At 46.1% G+C, this 19,486-nt stretch overlaps 2 protein-coding genes across 3 annotated transcripts in view; one reads left to right on the top strand and one right to left on the bottom strand.

The window, feature by feature from the left end:
- Positions 1-19,486, bottom strand: part of NGEF (neuronal guanine nucleotide exchange factor) — a 113,182-nt gene that overhangs the window by 69,272 nt on the left and 24,424 nt on the right. Inside the window, exons 2-3 of one of the 2 annotated variants that reach the window (XM_037909114.2) lie at positions 10,667-11,015; positions 6,841-6,946 (exon numbers count right to left, since the gene is read on the bottom strand). In XM_037909114.2, coding sequence (XP_037765042.1) covers positions 6,841-6,946; positions 10,667-10,940 — 380 coding nt within the window. In that variant the 5' untranslated portion in view covers positions 10,941-11,015. Of the gene's footprint in view, positions 1-6,840; positions 6,947-8,184; positions 8,619-10,666; positions 11,016-19,486 lie in introns of those variants that run through there. The other variant, XM_043522635.1, reaches the window with a different exon arrangement.
- On the top strand, positions 12,403-14,392 carry LOC122461701 (zinc finger protein with KRAB and SCAN domains 2-like). Its single transcript, XM_043522582.1, has 3 exons — positions 12,403-12,798; positions 13,449-13,508; positions 14,379-14,392. Exons 1-3 carry the CDS (start codon positions 12,423-12,425, stop codon positions 14,390-14,392), a joined length of 450 nt encoding a protein of 149 aa, XP_043378517.1. The 5' UTR covers positions 12,403-12,422.

Raw genomic sequence — 19,486 nt, 5'->3', positions numbered from 1 at the left:
AAGTATCTTGTTAGACTGGTAACCTTGTGATGAGATGTAACAAGGTGAAATTTCACATTTTCTTATTTTTCCCATGTAGTTGGTGGCTCCTAATGTGTATCAAATTTCTAGATTCAAGCTTAATGGGAAAATGGAAGGTAGTAGTATCATTACGCCATTACAAGAATCTATTAAATTACATTTCTATGATTCTATTGATATCTAGGGCTGGAAGGGACCTCAAGAAGTCAACTAGTTCAGCCTCCTGCGCTGAGGAAGGACCAAGTGTACCTAGAGTCTAGACCACCCTTGACAGGTGTTTAACGTGTTCTTAAAAACCTCCAATGACAGGGATTTCACAACCTCCCTTGGAAGCCTATTCTAGTGCTTATAACTGGAAAGCTTTTCCTAATATCTAACTTAAAACTCCTTTACTGCAGATTAAGCCTATTGCTTCTTATCCTACCTTCAATTGTTCTCCATGTTCATTGATCATCATCCTCTGTATAGCAGCCCTTAACATATTTGAAGTCTATCAGGTCCCCGCTCAGTCTTCTTTTCTTAAGAATATATATGCCCAGTTATTTTTTATCCTTTCCTCAGAGGTCAAGTTTCCTAAACCTTTTATAATTTTTGTAGCTATCCTCTGGACTCTCTCCAGGTTGTCCACGTCTTTCTTAAAGTGTGGTGCCCAGAACCGGACAGTACTCCATCTGAGGCCTCACTAGTGCTAAATAGGAGCAGGACAATTACCTCCCGTGTCTCACATATAACACTGTTGTTAATACACCCCAGAATTATATTAGCCTTTTTCATAACTGCATTACATTTTTGACTCCTAGTCAATTTGTGATCCACTGTAACTCCCGGATCCTTTTCAGCAGTACTGCCACCTAGCCAGTTATTGCCCATTTTGCATTTGTGTATTTGATTTTTCCACCTAAGTGTAGTACTTTCCATTTGTTTTTACTGAATTTTACCTTGTTGATTTCAGACCCAATTCTCCAACTTGTTAAGGACTGTGTAGGGAGGCAGAGCGGAGTATTACTGAGTGCTGCCAACCAAGTGCGGGGGCGGGACAGGAAGTATAAGAATAGGGCCCTGCAGCTCAGTTGAGCCCAGACCAGGGAAGGAGGCAGAAAGCCATCCAGGGAGCTGAGCCCTCAACAAAGCTCACGACTGGCCATGTGGAGAAAAGGTAACCCACTGCCCCAGGAGACAGCAGACCCTGGGGAGAGACCAGACCACTGCCTGACTATGAGACTGAGAGCCAGATCCCAGCAGTGACAGAGCAGTGACAGCAGGAACTGGTAAGAAGTAGCTCAGCAAAACCAGATTTTGGTCCAGTTGTGCTGCTGGGACATGAGGCAGCAACCACATGTTTCCCCACCAGCCCAGTGGTGTGATCACCTGCCACTGATAGGTCCCTGGGCTGAGACCCGCTGGAGCAGGCTGGGCCCTGATCCTCCTAACCCCAGCCGCATGCACAGGGCTGGCAGCACACTAACGTTTAGGTCAGTAGGCCAGCGACATTGACTGTCTAATTCTTGCTGTCCGCCCCAGCCAGGAGGCAGAGGGCCATAGAGTGATGAAGTGCTTTGCCTGCACCCAGAGGAATGGAGCCCTAGTCTCTGCTGTGTACCCTAGCCAGGAGGCTGGGGCTACAAGCTGACTGATGGTGTGTCGATTCCTCTTTTTTGCAGACCTGAACTGATATCTGGGTGATTGTGTGGCCTCAAGGTAGAATGGCTGACAGACATAACTCCCTGATGCTGCTAAGAGAGGACGCCCTAACCCCAAGAGGGAGGGCAGTTACAGTCATTTTTGAATTCTAATCCTGTCCTCCAAAGTTCTTGCAACCCTTCCCAGCTTGGTGTCATCTACAAATTTTATAAGCACTTTCTCCACTCCATTATCCAAGTCATTAATGAAAATATTGGATAGTAATAGACCCAGGACTGACTTCTGTTGGAGCCCACCAGATACATTTTCCCAGTTTTACAGTAGACCATTGATAACTACTCTTTGAGTACAGTCTTTCAACCAGTCGTGCACCCACCTTATAGTAATTTCATATAGACCACATTTCCCTAATTTGCTTATGAGACTGTCACGTGGGACACTGTCAAAACACTTACTAAAATCAAGACAGATCATGTTTACAGTTTCCCCCCATCCACTAGGCCAGTAACACTGTGAAAGAAGGAAATTAGGTTGGTCTGGCATGATTTGTTTGTTCTTGACAAATCAATAATGGCTATTCCTTATAACCCTATTATCCTCTAGATGCTTTTGAACTGATTGTTTAATTTGGTCCAGTGTCTTTCCAGGTATTGAAAGGTATTGAAAGACTAGGTTGACTAGTCTATAATTCCCTGGATCCTCTTAGTTCCCCCTTTTAAAGATAGATGCTATGTTTATCCTTCTCCAGTCCTCTGGGACCTCAACTGTCCTCCAGGAGTTCTCAAAGCTAAGAGCTAATTATTCCGATATTGCTTCAGCTAGTTCCTTAAGAACCCTAGGATAAATTTCATTAGGTCCTGCTGACTTGAATACATCTAAGTTATCTAAATATTCATTAACCAATTCTTTCCCTATTTTGCTTTGTGTTCCTTCCCCGTTGTTGTTACTATTAATTCTGTTTAGTATCTGGTCAGCATCTTATTAGCTGATGATAAAGGAAAGATGCAAACTAGATGGCTCTCATCTTCAAATAACTGCTCTATCTGCCAGTCTACTTATGGGATGCTCATGTAGAGGCTGATATTTGAAAAGATTGTGTGAACGGGAACCCAGATGGAGGTAGCTTCAGGCAATGCTGTTTGATCAGTACCACAACTATCTCCAGCTGAAGAGCTGTGCTAGTGTCCACAACAGCAAACTATGGGGAGGAGAGAAGGATCTGGTGCTTTTGTTTAGTACATGGCAGTGGGTAGCACAGAGAACAGGAAGCAGTACCAGAAGGAGCTGAGCTCTGTAATGTCCAGGGGAAAGCCAAAAGAGTGGATAGTATGGGGCTTATAGCAAAAGGGCTTGAAGTTCTACTCCTTACAAGGCTAGTGATTGAGAGGAAGCAAAGAGAGCTTGGCAGGGACTGTGGGTAGGAGAGTACTGAGGGGAGGCTGGGGAGAACTAGGGGGAGCTAGTAAGGGCTCAGGAAGAATTATAGGTAGACGAGAGCTTGAGAAGGGCGCAGAATGGGGTAGCTGAGGAGGTTAATGATCCGAATGGGAGGGCCAGATGGCAAACCTTGGTCCTTCTGTGAGGACTGCTCTTGTTTGGTGAGCCTCTTCTAGTTCAGTATGGTAACTCATGTTTCTGTGTAGTCTCCCTCCTCTATGTGTTAAGTACACTGGAATAGAAGAAACCCCCAGTGTAGGGTGACCAGATGTCCCGATTTTATAGGGACAGTCCCGATATTTGGGGATTTTTCTTATATAGGCTCCTATTACCCCTTACCCCGATATTTCACACTTGCTATATGGTCACCCTACCTCAGTGTAACACTAAATATATCTGAGGAAACTTGAAACATCGTAGGATTTATGTAATTTAATGTTTCCAATAGTCAGTGTGACACAAGAACCCCTGAATGCTGACTGGCAAAGGGGTTACAGGAATATCCAGGTTCTGGTATGTACATTCGAGTTCACCAAAGAATGTCATGTGGGCTCTTAAATGAAAGCCAATGTCAAACTGGACCTTAATATCCTTGTGAAATGTATATACGGATACTATGTAAGGAGTTATGTATGTAAACTGAAACTATATTTTAAAGTCTGTATCAAGGTAGTAGTCACCAGCAAAGATGAAAAATAGATGGGAAGGAATGTGTAGCTCTGTGTCGGGATGTAAATTAAGCATTGTAAGCTAACAAAATGGATGCCTAGTTACATACATATTCAACAAGAAAGGAGCACACAGGAAAAAACAAGCTAGAGAGGTGGAGGGAGGTATTCTGGCTGTGTACAAAGACAATAAACTTTGGGGGTATATCTAAGAGGGGAAATAAGACACCCCCTCATCCTGCACTTATGGAGTAAATGGACAGTATGTTTTATTCATGAAAACAGGATCTCAGCCAACCTTGCTTGAAAGCTGCAGAGAACTTTGAGGTTAACCTGTTAGTTTAGTGTTTAGAAAGCATGTTATGGTTTTGTTTTGTATGTAAACTATTTGTTTCTAATATTCTTAGTCACTATCACTTGAATCTTTGACAATAAACTTACTCTGGTTTTTACTATAAGTATATCTCAGTGCTGTGGAGTTAAGTACAGTGCTGATCCTGATTTGAATCTTACAAGTTGGTGTGCATACTGTTCCTTTGGGGACAGAAGGCCTGGTATTTCTGTGAGCAGTCAGTGTCGGGGCTGCATATCACAGGGGAATGCTTCAAAGGGATTGGGGTGCACCTATTATTAAACTGCAAGGCAAAGCGCTAGCATAGCCCAGAGGAGTGTTTGAGTGGCTAACAGACTGGTGATATGAGGGAGCTGATACCCAGCTAAGCACAAGCAAGACTCCCTCATGCTGGAGGTAGGGGGTAACAAGGTAACTCTCAGTTCTGGGAACCCCGCAAACCATCACTGTCAGTGTTTGTGAACAGTAAACCACTCTTATTATTTTACTTTTTATTAACCATTTTTGTAGCACAATTTGCTATGCTTTGAATGAGATATAATAGCAAGGTCTTTGCTACTTGTGGTTATTAAGAATCCCAGAACAGGGTGTTAAGGCCAACGTCCTGTCCAAATAAGGTCAGATAAATAGGTTCTTCCTACTGTACCTGTAGCAAATTTTCCCCTGTGATTTCAATTGGCTATAGGATTCCTCCTCACGTCCTTTCCCAAATAATAATGTTGTGTTGCTGTGTGCTGTGAAATAGCTGCCATGGTTGTAAATTCCACACACATTCCTTGATAAATCTGCAGACTTTGGTTATTTTAATCCATGTTTAAAAAAAAACCCCACCCTTGTGCCTGCCCAGCCTCAGTGCTGACGCAGATGCTGCAGTGTTGATGTCACTGCTCAAAGTGACAAGAAAGCAGCCCAGCTGCTGCAGCTGCCACCAGCAATCTGGTGCTGCATCCCCCGAGGCACCTTATGGGGCTATGTAACTGTTCCAGTGGGAAGCGTCCCTGCTATCCAGGCCCACAGCCTCCTTCTCTCAGATAAACCTTAGCTGACGGGCACCAACTTTTTCTCTTCTGTAGGATATTAGGTATGAGATGTCCTACACTTCCCTAGACTGTACATGACATTAGGCTTCTTAGCTAGCTCTTTTCCAAAGTAAAATGGTAAGAATAGTGACGCTTGGAGATAACAGTGATAGCCCCAGATTCTTGTAGTTATTCCACCATGAATATTTCCAGTGGTACTCCTGTAAATTACACCTGTTTTTATGGAAGGGAAGCTAAGGACAGGAGCTCAGTTTAGGAGCTTAAACTCTGGTCTTATTCTCTATGCCAAATCTCTCTGCCCAATTGCAGTAGATATGATCCTTCCTCAGCACCATCACACTGCCTGCTTTCTGTAGACACATGACTTGTAACCTGTACTAACCTGTCAGGCTCTGCAAGCCGCAGCATATTAAATATGGTTCATAGCAAGCAGCTCATTGTTCTTGACTCCAGAGTTAGGATCATAATTTGCATGCTTTATAGTTGCATAACTGGCAGTGTCAGGACGTCAGAGGCTGACAGCCAGGATTACGCCAGTGGGAGAGGAAAAGGAAGGCAGATGGGTTTAACACTCCAGCATACTGCAGCTGTCTGATTTCAAGTGCTCAGTTTAATACCAAAGAACACCCAGTGCCAGCCAGGACATTTTACTTTATTTAAATATGATTTCACTGATTTATTTGTTAGGCATTAAAACTCTCTATTGGAGTCCTTGTCCTAGGTAATGTTGTTGGAAAACATCTTTCATTGATACTCATTTGCCCATAAGTGGCACCACACAACCCGGTGTAACGCACCTGGTATTTAAGTCTCAGGGCTTGATTCTTGACAGTGTAGGCTTGCACTCAGTATCGTGCATATAAACATAATGTAAAAGGTGCAGGGGACATGATCCTGTATTTGAGAGTGTCCTGCTCTGCAACCACCCCTTCTTCCTGCCTAGCAGCCGAACTGAGGCAAAAGAGGCGTATGCACAGCTAAGCTCTTAATCTGCGTGCTAAGGATCCCACTTAAGTCAACACACACGCACGCACAGTAAGGGAGTGGACTCGGAGTGGAGGTTTCACTCTCTGTAGAGGACTTGCACCTATTCTTCAGCCTTACTTGTGCTCACACATAGTGTCTGCTCACACTATCTACAGAATCTGTCAACCTTCACCTCTCTGCAGTGCACTGAAGAAAGATTTGCAGGATCAAGACCTTTATGTTACCTCCATAGGTGAGGGATTTAGGGCAAATAGGTGAACCTTAGTACAAACCTCTATTACCAGCTCCTGATGATACCATGTTGTACCTCAAAAGAAAACTGCAACGCGTAAAAATAGCTTTCCAGCTTCTTCAAAGGCAAAATGAATGCCACTCGACAGGAGCTCTCCCCTTCTTCCTTTCCATCTTCCTCACTCCCTTCCTCTCTCTCTCTCTCCTCCCCTCCTGTCCTTCACCCTTTGCCTCCAAACTCATACTGATAAAGTTTTGGCATAAAAGTTTTAGGTGCTAGATGGGTATAATTTTTAGAGATGAAAATAGCATTGCAGTTTAAGGTGAGATGAGATGAACTGGTGGATATAATTTTGCTCAGTCCCCTTCCAAAACAGTATTCTCTCTGCCTGGTAGCTCTGACATTGCTTCCCTGTTGTTCAGCTTAGGCAATCCTCACCACCCTCTTGCTTTTCCTCCTTACCTTTGTATCCATTGTTCTTCAGATTTTACTGATACTGGGGGTCCCTTGCGAGATAATACATTCACATTCAGAGGTTTGCTTCTGCTGTCTCGATTTTTGAGTGAAGCTATGACAGAAAAGAGGGACAATCTTTACACGTACTCCGGCTAACAACTGGTTTGCATTGAAGGAGGTGGGAGAAAGCAGGGACTTACACAGACTGGGCTGCATTTTGATTCCTAAGACTCAACTTTTCAAACAAGCAGGCTTGAGGTCCATATGCATACACTTGCCTGCAGATGATTACGTGTGCATTTACTCCAATTACATATGCAATCAAATGAGAAAATGAATGTAGACATACAAATGCATTTTTGTGCATGTAAGTGGACTTTTAACTGCTGAAAACCTGGCCCCCAACAGCCAGTGAGTTTCATCTCCACTATTTAGGGAGATAGGGTTACCTGTGGACTTCTCTGGTGTGCTGGTATCTGTTTTGCCATGCCAGGACTTTAGTAGCTCTCTCCCTTCCAGGCACACAGTAAAAGAGTTCAGTTTATAGAAAGATAAATGAAGTAAACTTTCAGTAGGAGGAGGAGGAGCTTTACTTTTAATTGCTCCTCCTCTTTCCCTCAAAGGAGCCGGAGTGGCTTTTACAGCGAACGAAAGCTGTGGTAGAAATCCCAATCAAGTTCATGGCTCACTATAGCGATCACAGAAAGGGAAAGGTGCATCTCACTTTTGGGGGCTGGATCTTTTCTATTAGATTTACTCTGCACTAAATCCTAACTCTGCTCCCACTTTAAATCAGTAGCAAAACTCTCTCTCTTCAGTGAGTGCAGGTCCAGGCCCTAAATGAAGCATGTTTCAGAGATGCCCTCCTGGTTGATGCCACAGGGTCTCCATAAGGAATGGCTGAAGTCCAAGGTTTTGCTAACCTGTGGGACAGTTTCTGGGGGTTCAGAAAACTAGCTTGAGTTCTCATACCTTTCTTTCCTCTTATTTAAATGCTCTTCCTCTGCCAGAAGAGCTTGGTTACAAAATCCAACCACTTTTGCTAGCTAAAGGAAATCTTTCTCTCTTAGGACCACCCCCAAAACTAGACCATTGTTTATGCTGGGTATAGTTTCCTTTAGGTTTGTTTTTCTCTCATTCCCATTCTCTGCTCTCACTTCTTGCTTTTCAATTTGGATTTTTCTTCCTGTTCTGTATTCCATCCCACTATTTTCACTGGTTTTCTCTTCCTTTCTCTTCTTCTTTGTTCCAGAGTCTTTCCTTAGTGGAATGTGAACAGATTAACATTTGAGTCAAACTTTTGGACTCATGCTATTCAAATGGGTTTGAAGTTAAGACAAAAGAGCTCACCCATTCCTTGTTTCCAGGTACTTCAGCAAATGCTGTGAGAAGAGGTTCCTGTTATGAGACTAAGGCTTGTGTCAAAGCATACGCTGCCCTGTTGCTGTGAGAGAGAATAGCAGATCCGTCTTGGTGAGGGAGAAGTAGGAGAAACTATAGCTCAGGGCTGGGCTTGCTACAGTGATGCAGGGCAGAGAAGTATTGCTCCTAGTGAATCCTGCTGCGTTGCCTGGTGGAGAGAGACATTGCTCTGAATGACCTTCTTGAACTATTGCTGCAGATGTGCAAGAGAAAAGCCCCGTTCTAAGCGGATCCTACTGCAGCAATGGAATGACAGAGTGGGCATGCAGGAGAGAAGCAGTGCTCTGAGCAGATCAGACTGCACTGATGCTGTAGTGGGCATGTAATACAGCAGCATTGCTCTGAGCTGGTCCTTCTGCAGTGGTGCTGTGGCGAAACAGAAGAGATGCCATTCTATACACTGGTCCGGTGCAATGATGTTATGGGTGTGCAGGAGCAATGTCCTCCTCTGAGCTGGTTCTGCTGCAGTCTTGTGGTGGTGGGTAAGCAGGAGATGCAGAGAGAACTGCTCTGAGCTCGTTATGCTGCTGTGCTGACAGGGTGGAGGTGAGGTCTGCGTTGGATACAGACAGTCTGTCCAGGAACCTCACTGAGAACAGTAGCAGAATATTAAGCAGCAGCTCCTTGCTCTTGCTCTTGCACTGTCTGCTCATAAGCTGGCTTGGAGACTGGAAGGAACTTTCTTTGAACACACTCCGCAGGGCAAAATGAGCCCTTTCACTGATGGAGTCAGGTGAGCCCCTTGGCTGGGAAAGCAGAAGATCATAGAATCATATAATATTAGGGTTGGAAGAGACCTCAGGAGGTCATTTAGTCCAATCCCCTGCTCAAAGCAGGACCAACACCAACTAAATCATCCCAGCCAAGGCTTTTTCAAGCCAGGCCTTAAAAACCTCTAAGGATGGAGATTCCACCACTTCCCTAGGTAACCCATTCCAGTGCTTCACCCCCTCCTACTGAAATACTGTTTCCTAGTATCCAATCTAGATCTCTCCCACTGCAACTTGAGACCATTGCTTCTTGTTCTGTCATCTGCCATCACTAAGAACAGCCGAGCTCCATCCTCTTTGGAACTCCCCTTCAGGTAGTTGAAGGCTGCTATCAAATCCCCCCTCATTCTTCTCTTCTGCAGATTAAATAACCCCAGTTCCCTCAGCCTCTCCTCGTAAGTCATGTGCCCCAGCCCCCTAATCATTTTCATTGCCCTCCGTTGGACTCTCTCCAGTTTGTCCACATCCCTTCTGTAGTGGTGGGCCCAAAACTGGACGCAATACTCCAGGTGTGGCCTCACCAGTGCCAAATAGAGGGGAATAATCACTTCCCTCGATCTGCTGGCAATGCTCCTATTAATACAGCCCAATATGCCATTGGCCTTCTTGGAAAGAAGGGCACACTGCTAACTCATATCCAGCTTCTCGTCCACTGTAATCCCCAGGTCCTTTTTTGCAGAACTGCTGCTTAGCCAGTTGATCCCCAGCCTATAGCGGTGCATGGGATTCTTCCTTCTTAAGTGCAGAACACTGCACTTGTCCTTGTTGAACCTCATCAGATTTCTTTTGGCCCAATCCTCCAATTTGTCTAGGTCCCTCTGAACCCTATCCTTACCCTCCAGCGTATCTACCTCTCCCCTCAGTTTAGTGTCATCTGCAAACTTGTTGAGGGTGCAATCTATCTCATCGTCCAGATCATTGGTAAAGATGTTGAACAAAACCAGCCCCAGGACCAACCCCCGGGGCACTCCACTTGATACTGGATGCCCACTTTCTGGAGAGAATCTCCCAGGCTTCTGTTTGGGGGTGTGGGAAATGACCGTTATGCTGGCAGGGGAAGCATGGCTCATTTGCTGGGGATGGGGGAGTGTGCTCTTCAGCTGGATGACAGAGTAGAAGGCTTCTGTGGCCTGTCTCACAGTCAGCCCATCTAGAATATAATGTATATGTTGGAGCACGTATCCCTGGCAACTCTGCCTTTCTGTTCTCTCTGTTGATTTCCCCAACGCTCTGCGCAGTTCTTCTTCTTTTGTACAGGTCTCGCTTTCTCCACTCCGTCCTCGCTGTGTGCTCCTGCAAACTGGCTCCCTCCTTGCTTGCTGCATAGCTTTCCCTGCTTACACTATTTTTTCTCTCAGAGAGAGGCAGAACATAGGTTCCAAACCTGCTCAGGTTCTCTGCAGTGAGAACGTGTTTAAAGAATCGGCTATTTGGCAGTTCCAGTCTAACTACTAGTAATCTATTGGCACTAAAATTCCTGTTGTGGAAGATGGGCAAGGACTGGGCCTCAAACAAGAGTTCTGGAATCCCCCACTTTCTCTAGTGTTGATCTGCCAGGAGCTCCCTCCCCACTCTCCCTGCTCCCTCTCTCAATTGCAGTGGAAAAAGGAAGAGAAGAGACTTCTGGGTCTGGTACTCACCTACAGCATGCCTAGCATTCATCCCCTCTCTGTTATTCCTCTCTTTCTGCCTGCTCCGTAGCCTCATGGACTGATAATACTTGGAATTTCTTTGAATGGCAATGTAGTGAGTCTGTGACTCACTGTCCTGGGTCACATGATCAGCACCCTCTGCCTTCTCATCCTCAGAATTCACACCCAGCTGTGAGGCTGTCTGCTGAGAACTGCCCTTCTTGACACCACTGGTTGCTTTTCTGCAATGCCTTTCCACCTCTTCCAGTTCTTCTGTCTCCATGACAACAGATATGATTGTTTAGGAACAGAACGGCTTCAGACCTGTAACCTCCATAGACTTCATCAGATCTCTCTGCTTTAGAATCAGAAACAAAACAAAAAAACAGAGAAAGTTCCACTTAATTCAGAAATCAGAGTGCGCCATCCATCTACGATGATACAGAGTTTGCCACCTGCCTTGATTTTTTTGGTTCATTGTGATTATGGGGGCCATCCCACATCTTCCAAGCCTTATTGATGTGTCTTGAACATTAATTTGGACTAGCACATCATCATCCCATATGAAACAAACATCACAACAATGATGAGTTTGTTATTCAGAACAAATTATTTAAAAATGGGAACTCTACTGGGTAGTGTCATAGAATCATATAAATGTAGAACTGGAACAGACCTCAATAGGTCATGTAGTCCAGTCCCCTGCACTGAGTCAGGACTAAGTATTAGTTAGACCAGAGGCTCTCAAACTGGGGGGATGCACCCCCTTGGGGGGTCATGGAGTATATTCTGGGGTGTGTGTGAGAAGCTTTAGGGGAAACGTACTGTGCACATTCAGAGGTGGCCGGAGAGCAGCAGCTGCTGGCCAGGTGCCCAGCTCTGAAGGCAGTACTGCTGCCAGCAGCAGCGGAGAAGTAAGGGTGGCACGGTATTGCCCAGCCAGCAGCTGCTGCTCGCTGCTCTGCCTTCAGAGCTGGGTGGCCAGAGAGCGGTCGCTGTTGACTGGGTGCCTGGTGGGTAGGGGAGGGAGCATAAATAACTACAAACACAAAGAAGGGGGCAGGATCAAATAAGTTTGAGAACCACTGATCTAGCCCATCCCTGACAGGTGTCTGTCTAACCTGTTCTTAAAAACCTCCAATGACAGGGATTCCACAGCCTCCCTAGGGAACTTGTTCCAGTGCTTAACTACCCTGATCGTTAGGAAATGTTTCCTAGTGTCTAACATAAGGGCTTGGCTACACTTGTGAGTTAGCGCGCATTAAAGCAGCCCCGGGCGCCCTAACTCATGATGCATCCACACTGGCAAGGCACGTAGAGCACCTGGACTCCGCTCCTGGTAATCTACCTCCATGAGAAGCATAACACTTGACACACCCTGGCTGGAGCGCTGCGGCACCAGTGTGGATGCCCTAGTCTATTAATGCCCTCTGATTGGCCTCCAGAGGTGTCCCACAGTGCCTGTTCTAGTCACTCTGGTCATCACTTTGAACTCTACTGCCCTTCCCTCAGGTGACCAACCGTCAGACCCACCTTTTAAGTTCTCTGGGAATTTTGAAAATCCCCTTCCTGTTTGCTCAGCCAGGCATGGAGAGCTCTCAGCAAACCTTTCCAGGTGACCATGCCTCCACGTGCCAGGCGATCCCCACTATGGAGCAATGGCGAGGTGCTAGACCTCATCAGTGTTTGAGAGGAGGAAGCTGTCCAGTCCCAGCTGTGCTCCAGCTGTAGGAATTACAATACTTTCGGGCAGATATCAAGGGACATGATGGAAAGGGGCCATGACCGGGACGCACTGCAGTGCAGAGGTAAAGTGAAGGAGCTGCAGAATGCCTACCGCAAGGCCCGTGAGGCAAACTGCTGCTCCGGCGCTTCCCCCATGAGCTGCCGATTCTACAAAGAGCTGGATGCAATACTTGGGGGCAACCCCACCTCCACTCTGAGTACCACCATGGACACTTCAGAGCCCAGTTCAACAAGGCAGAAGGAGGAGGAAAGCAGGAGAGAGGGTGCTGAGGAGGAGGGGGACAGCTGGGTATCCCTAGATGCATGCAGCCAGAAGCTGATTTCAAGCCAGGAGGAAGGTAGCCTGTTGCAGCGGACGGTGCTCGGGGAAGAACAAACACCAGAGGAGGTGCCCAGTAAGCAGCTTTTATTTTGGGAAGGAAGTTGTTTGGTGTGGGCTCTTGGGGCAAGCAGGGTTAGGGCTGCATGCATGCCTAGATCCGGACTATCTCACATCACGGTAATCGGCCTCAGTTATCTCTTCAAAGGTCTCATGCAGAAACTGGGCAATCCGCTTGTACAGGTTCCTTGGCAGAGCTACTGTGCTCCTTGTCCCACTAAGGCTAACATGTCCGCGCCACTGTGTATGAGGGGCGGGAGGACCATTGCTGCACACAGGCAAGCTGCATATGGGCCAGGGCGGAAGCCGCATTGCAGCAGAAGACTCTCCCTTGCTTCCCAGGTCACCCGCAGCAGCGAGATATCTTCCAGGATGAACTCCTGTGGAAAATGTGGGGACAGTGTTCAGTACATGGGCCCCCTGCCACTATTGGCTCTCCCCACGGCACAGAAACCCAGAGGACTGTACAGCCATGAAACAATCAGTTACGTTTGACCCTGTGCTTACTCACCATTTTGGGGCTCCTGTGGGTTATGTGCGCTTGCTTTGGGACAGGCAAATTATCCTATTGTGTAGATTGTGCTTGCCCTTAAGTATGGGGAAATCATTGCTCTGTCTGATGTGAACAATGCTGCCTCTGTTAAGTGTTGCATCTTGGCTTTATAGATGCAACCTTGAGATCCCAGCCGTCCTTGTTATTAATGGCTGAAAGACTCCAAAGAATCAGTAAGTGTCCGCGAAGAAGCAAAGAGGACATGCTGCATGAGGTCATGCACCAGACTCTTAATGAAAATCAAAAAGTGCAGGAGTGGCTGGAGAGTGAAAGGAGGGTCTGCCAGCAGAATGTGGATGGCCAGCACCAAAGCACAGAGCAGCTGCTAAGCATCATGGAGTGCCAAGGAGACTCGATACAGGCACTCGTAGCAATGCAGGCGTAGCACCGCCATGCCCACCCCTGCTTGCAGCCCGTGTCCCAAAACTCTTTCCCTTGTGCCCCCATGTCACCGCCAACCCACTTTCCCCAACATCTGGGTTCTTATTGCCACCAGTTGCCTCCAACACTTGTAGCTTCACCACCCAGCCCTGCAAACTACGACCCTTACTCACTGCACTCAACCCCCATCACCATGCATTTTAGCCAGTCTGAAGTGCAGCACTCATTGCATGGCACTCCAGACAGGAAGGCTGAGTATGATAACAGGACATACACAAATCTGCGATTGTCCCATTCCCCACCCCACCCCACCCACTTCCCTCGTCCCACACAGCACAGATGTCTCATGCCCTTTCTGTTTCCCAAGCAGTTCTGTTTCTTTTCAATAAATGAATGTTTTGGCTTTGAAAACATTCTTTATTATTACATTAAGTAAAAGATACCATAGCCCAGGAAAGCAACAGGCACTGCAAGTCAGTGCATCATACGTATCAAACAGGGATTCCTACTAACATTGGAATCACTGCACTTCACTCCCGTGCAGGGCACCAAACATTAGTGGTGGCTTTCAGCCTCAAATTGCTCCCTCAAGGCATCCCTAATCCTTGCAGCCCCACGCTGGGCCCCTCTAATAGCTCTGCTCTCTGGCTGTTCAAATTCAGCCTCCAGGTGTTGAGCCTCCGAGGTCCATGCCTAAGTGGATCTTTCACCCTTTCCTTCACAAATGTTATGGAGGGTACAGCACGCAAATATAACCGTTGGGATGTTGTCATCAGCCAGGTCCAGCTTCCCATACAGACAGCGCCAGCGGCCCTTTAAACGGCCAAAAGCACACTCCACAGTCATTCTGCACCAACTCAGCCTGTTGAACTGCTCTTTGCTGCTGTCAAGGCTCCCTCTGTAGGGTTTCATGATCCACAGCATTAAAGGGTAAGCGGTGTCTCCAAGGATCACAATGGGCATTTCGACTTCCCCTATCGTAATCTTCTGGTCTGGGAAAAAAGTCCCAGCTTGCAGCTTCCTGAATGGGTCAGTGTTCCGAAAGATGCATGCATCATGCACCTTTCTGGGCCAGCCTGCGTTAATGTCAATGAAATGCCCACAGTGATCCACAAGCACCTGGAGAACCATAGAGAAATACCCCTTCTGATTAACGTACTCGGAGGCTAGGTGGGCTGGTGCCAGAATTGGAATATGCGTGCCATCTATCACCCCTCCGCAGTTAGGGAAACCCATTAGTGTAAAGCCAGCCACAATGTCATGCACGTTACCCAGAGTCACGATTCTTCTGAGCAGGATGCGATTAATGGCCCTGCAAACTTGCATCAACACGATTCCAACGGTCGACTTTCCCACTCCAAACTAGTTAGCAATCGATCGGTAGCTGTCTGGAGTTGCCAGCTTCCAGATTGCAATAGCCACCTGCTTCTCACTGGCAGAGCAGCTCTCAATCTCGTGTCCTTGCGCTGCATGGTTGGGGTGAGCTCCTCACACAGTCCCATGAAAGTGGCTTTTCTCATCTGAAAGTTCTGCAGCCACTGCTTGTCATCCCAGATTTGCATGACGATGTGATCCCACCACTCAGTGCTTGTTTCCTGAGCCCAAAAGCGGCGCTCCACGATGGTGAGCATGTCCGTGAATGCCACAAGCAAACTCATGTCATATGCGTTACTCGAGTCGATATAGTCGTCGGACTCCTCACTGTCAGTTTGTAGCTTAAGGAGTAACTCAATTGCAATTCATGACGTGCTGGCAAGACCCATCAGCATAGTCCTCAGCAGTTCAGAATCCATTTCCGCAGACCGAAAGTGAAGACAGAGTGCGCAGGACAAAAAACATTGAAAGATGGCACCAAATGTGGAGGGAAGCATAGGGATTGCTGGGATGAGAAGCGATGCATCACGGTACATTGGGACAGGACCCAGAATGCCCTGCACTCCCCGCCCCTTCCCACAAGTCACAGCGCCAGAATGGGAAGAGGTGCTCTGTGGGATAGCTGCTCATAATGCACCGCTCCCAATGCCACTGCAAGTACCACAAATGTGGCCACGCCAGTGCACTTGCAGCTGACAGTGTGAACACACTGCAGTGCTTTCCCTGCTGCGGTCTCTGAGGGCTGGTTTAATTCACAGCACTCCACATCTGCAGGTGTAGCCATGCCCTAAGTCTCCCTTGCTGTAATTTAAGCCCATTACTTCTTGTCCTGTCCTTGGTGGTTAAGGAGAAAAATTTATCACTCTCCTCTTTATAATAACTGTTTACCTCTCTATAGGGTTCCTTTAATGTAAGAAATTGACCCCTTTCTTGTGTCCTGTGAGACATGTTATTTCCCAATCACTTACTCACAACACATACCTTCCTGTGATGCAGACACGCGCAGAGTCCCGAACTACTTGTGTTGAGGAGAAATTACTAGCCAGGCTTATTTGACAACTGGGATTGCAAATACAATATGATTTTATTTCCCAAAGGCTTCCTTATATGCTCCTTTAGTGAAACATGAGCATTCTGCCACAGAGGACCCTGGCAACCCTTGTGCTATGGGATTTGTATATGGACATGACAGTATTCTGAAGCATCTCAAGCAGACCAGCCTCTCTAGCAGCCAAACACCTGGTACTATCTAGGGATTGCCCAGGATGACTGTCAAGTCATAGAGCATCACATGGATAAGTCATGGAGCATCACAGGTAATTCTTATCCCTCATCACTCTGATAATTTGCTGGGCCACAGAAATGGGGCGCAACCCCTACTCTTGCAAAAGGTGCCTTAGGCTCTGTAACTCTTAGGAGGCTGGCTGATCCTGAACAGCTTTTAAGCCTTCTGCTCTAGATGATTCCTATGGGTTTCAGGTGTGCTTTGCTGGAGAGGAGGAAGGGCTATGGATTATTTGGGAGTGTGATACTGTATGATTGAACTATGACCATGTATATCAATGTTGCTATCCGATGAAGTGAGCTGTAGCTCACGAAAGCTTATGCTCAAATAAATTGGTTAGTCTCTAAGGTGCCACAAGTACTCCTTTTCTTGTTGCTACCACTGTTATTCAATTGCAACAAATCTTATACAAAGTATGTCATGTAAGGTATCAATGGAAAGGTTACAGTCTATCAAATATGATTATCCTGTTTGTATTCATGTATCATCTTTGTATCTAATGTTATGAATATTAATTATGTACCAATATTTCAGATTTGTTTGATCCTGGAGTAACACCCACCAGGTAAAATTTGCATTGAAGCCAGACAGCTTTGTGTTGATGGCTCATCAAAGGCAATTAACTCTCACAATGGGCCATAGAAGAAACTCATTCGTCTCTTTCTGCAGCCACCTTAGCCTCTAAGTGGCCAGTGTCTTGCCCTTGTGAGTCATCAAACCATGCAAGGGCATATGATTTGCTCATGTGACTCTGGACTCCAGCTAGTGTCTGTACTTTTCCACAAACTGTGCTGGGAGCTTTGTTTGGGACAGTACATTTCTATCCACAAGGGAGAGGGTATACAAGACCTTGGAAACATCTCCGTTTTGTCTTCATATCCTGCTTCATTTCTCTGGACTAAATTCTAACAAGGAAGCTATCAACAAGGACTGATGACCCCCAAGCTGTTTGGGTAATTTCCAGAGAGACATTTGCAAACCAGCAGTTTATTCCATCACTGCTACATACCTTGCTGTGATTGTATGTATATGATCAATTAACCATTTTAACTCTTTTCTACTTCTTTCCTCTTAAAAATAAACCTTTAGATTTTAGCTACTAAAGGATTGACAACAGGCTGATTATTGGGTAAGATCTGAGTTATATAGTGACTTGGCTATGTGGCTGATCTTTTGAGATCAGAAGAAACCTTTGTTTGATTAAATTCGTTTTCAGACACTAGACTTGATGATGAGTGGTTGCTGCGTGGTGAGACAAGGGCTGGAATGCCTAAGGAGACTGCATTTTTTACTTCTGGTTAACCAGTGTGATGAGACAGAAGTTTACTTTTGTTGCTGGCTCAGTATATCTAATGGGAGAATAACCATCAGTTCGGGGTGAGTCTGGCCTATTTCTCAGCAGTTTGTCCTGAATCTGGCATCCTCAGCTGTGACCCACTGAGGCACAGTGACAGGAGGAGAGGCCGGGTCAGCTCTTCCATCTTCCCCAGCAAAAATTGGGTCAAGATTGAGTGGACTGTTTAACTGTTCAGTGTTGTGTCCCTGTCTCTCTAAATCCTCCTTACTGCTGACAGGGGCTCTCTAAGCACATGTAATTTTCTGTGGCCCAGTGGAGCTAATAAGGATATTAGGAAGAGCTGTTCCCTTTATGAGCTGCTGCCAAGGGAAAGAGACAGGTGGCATAACTGTGGGCTTACTCAGAAATAGGCACAACAACTTGTGACCCCAAAAGGTCAGGTTAAGTTCTGTACCACTGAACTATAAATACTTAACAGCTGGCTTCTGGGACAGTTCTCGCAGGGGTTTGTTAGTGTGTGCAGGTGAGAAGGTTCACTTTTGCTCTCTTACTGTGAGGCATAAGGTTTGGATCAGGAGCAGAAAAAGTGTTCAGCCCATTACAGATATACGGGCCAGTGACAAAGTTTGATTCTGATCCAAACTTCCCTGAAGTTCAGGGGCATTTGGAGCTGGGATGTGGTTTGGACTGTTCTCGGGTGTTAACATTTAAATAGAAAATGTATTGAGGATAAATATGTTGATTATTATGTTAATTTGGGGGTATTTAAATGACTCTGAGGTAAAGAGACTCACTGAGTGTATGACTTTCCATGGCTCAGTAGAACGAAATAGGAGGAAGAGCTGCTGTCAAGGGGGAGAGCACAAAGAAGGGAGATGCTATAACTGCTCCTTTTTCCCATGTTTCCTCCCCAAACCAGTACAGAGGGCTTGATCCTGCATTATTAAAGTTACTGGAAGTTTTTTTTCATTGACTTGAATGGGAGACGGATCAAGCTTAGCCTGCCCTCACAACCGTGCTCTCCAAACTGCCACCCACTCCTCATTCGCATCTCCCTCCATCGACTTGCTTTTGCCACGATGTCCCACAAGTAAGTGCGTAACAATATCATTTAAACCAAAATCCCTCTGTGCTTTGCCCTTTGTCTCTCCTGCCTAGATTGTGAGCACCTTGGGGCAGAGAATCTCTCTTGTGTCCTATACCAGTGCTGAAATCATTGTCAGTGTGTAACAAATGATAACTGGATTGTTTCTTCATAAACAATGGGTTGAGGTCTTCAGAGGAGTCATTAGCCACAGTGGGATAATTTCCACTGCATCCAAGTCTCCAGAGGAAACACTTACAGAACAAAGGCCTTCGTGTGTGTGATTTCTCATTCCTTTCAGTTACCTGCCGAATGACTGTGAAAGCACACAGATGTCCTTCTTGAGCTTAAAGAAAGAAGCCTTGTACAGAATGAGATGTTGCATGACAAGGTGAATCTTACTGACATAGATTGTTCAAAGATGCAGCTACGTTCTTATTAAACGTGTGTGATGTTGGAAAAAAGAAACAAAATGATTAATGTTATTTCTGCAAGAGGCACTCTTTCCCCCCTCCCCCTCCATGGAAGTTAATGGTGTCCAGACTGAACAGATGAGTCATTGATAGGCTAAAAGCCGCCCTTACCCACCAATGGTGTCTAAACAGAAATAAGCACAGTGGAGGAGAGTAGGATTTTCATGATTGGGAGAAATGTAACCATCTGGATAGCTGTAACCATTAGAACATAAGTATGGCCATACTGGGTCAAACCAATGGTCCATCTAGCACAA

The sequence above is a fragment of the Chelonia mydas genome, chromosome 9 (genome assembly GCF_015237465.2).
Source record: "Chelonia mydas isolate rCheMyd1 chromosome 9, rCheMyd1.pri.v2, whole genome shotgun sequence".
Classification (NCBI taxonomy): Eukaryota; Metazoa; Chordata; order Testudines; family Cheloniidae; genus Chelonia; species Chelonia mydas.
Note: the sequence above shows the minus strand (reverse complement) of the source record. Positions and strands in the feature narration are given on the sequence as shown.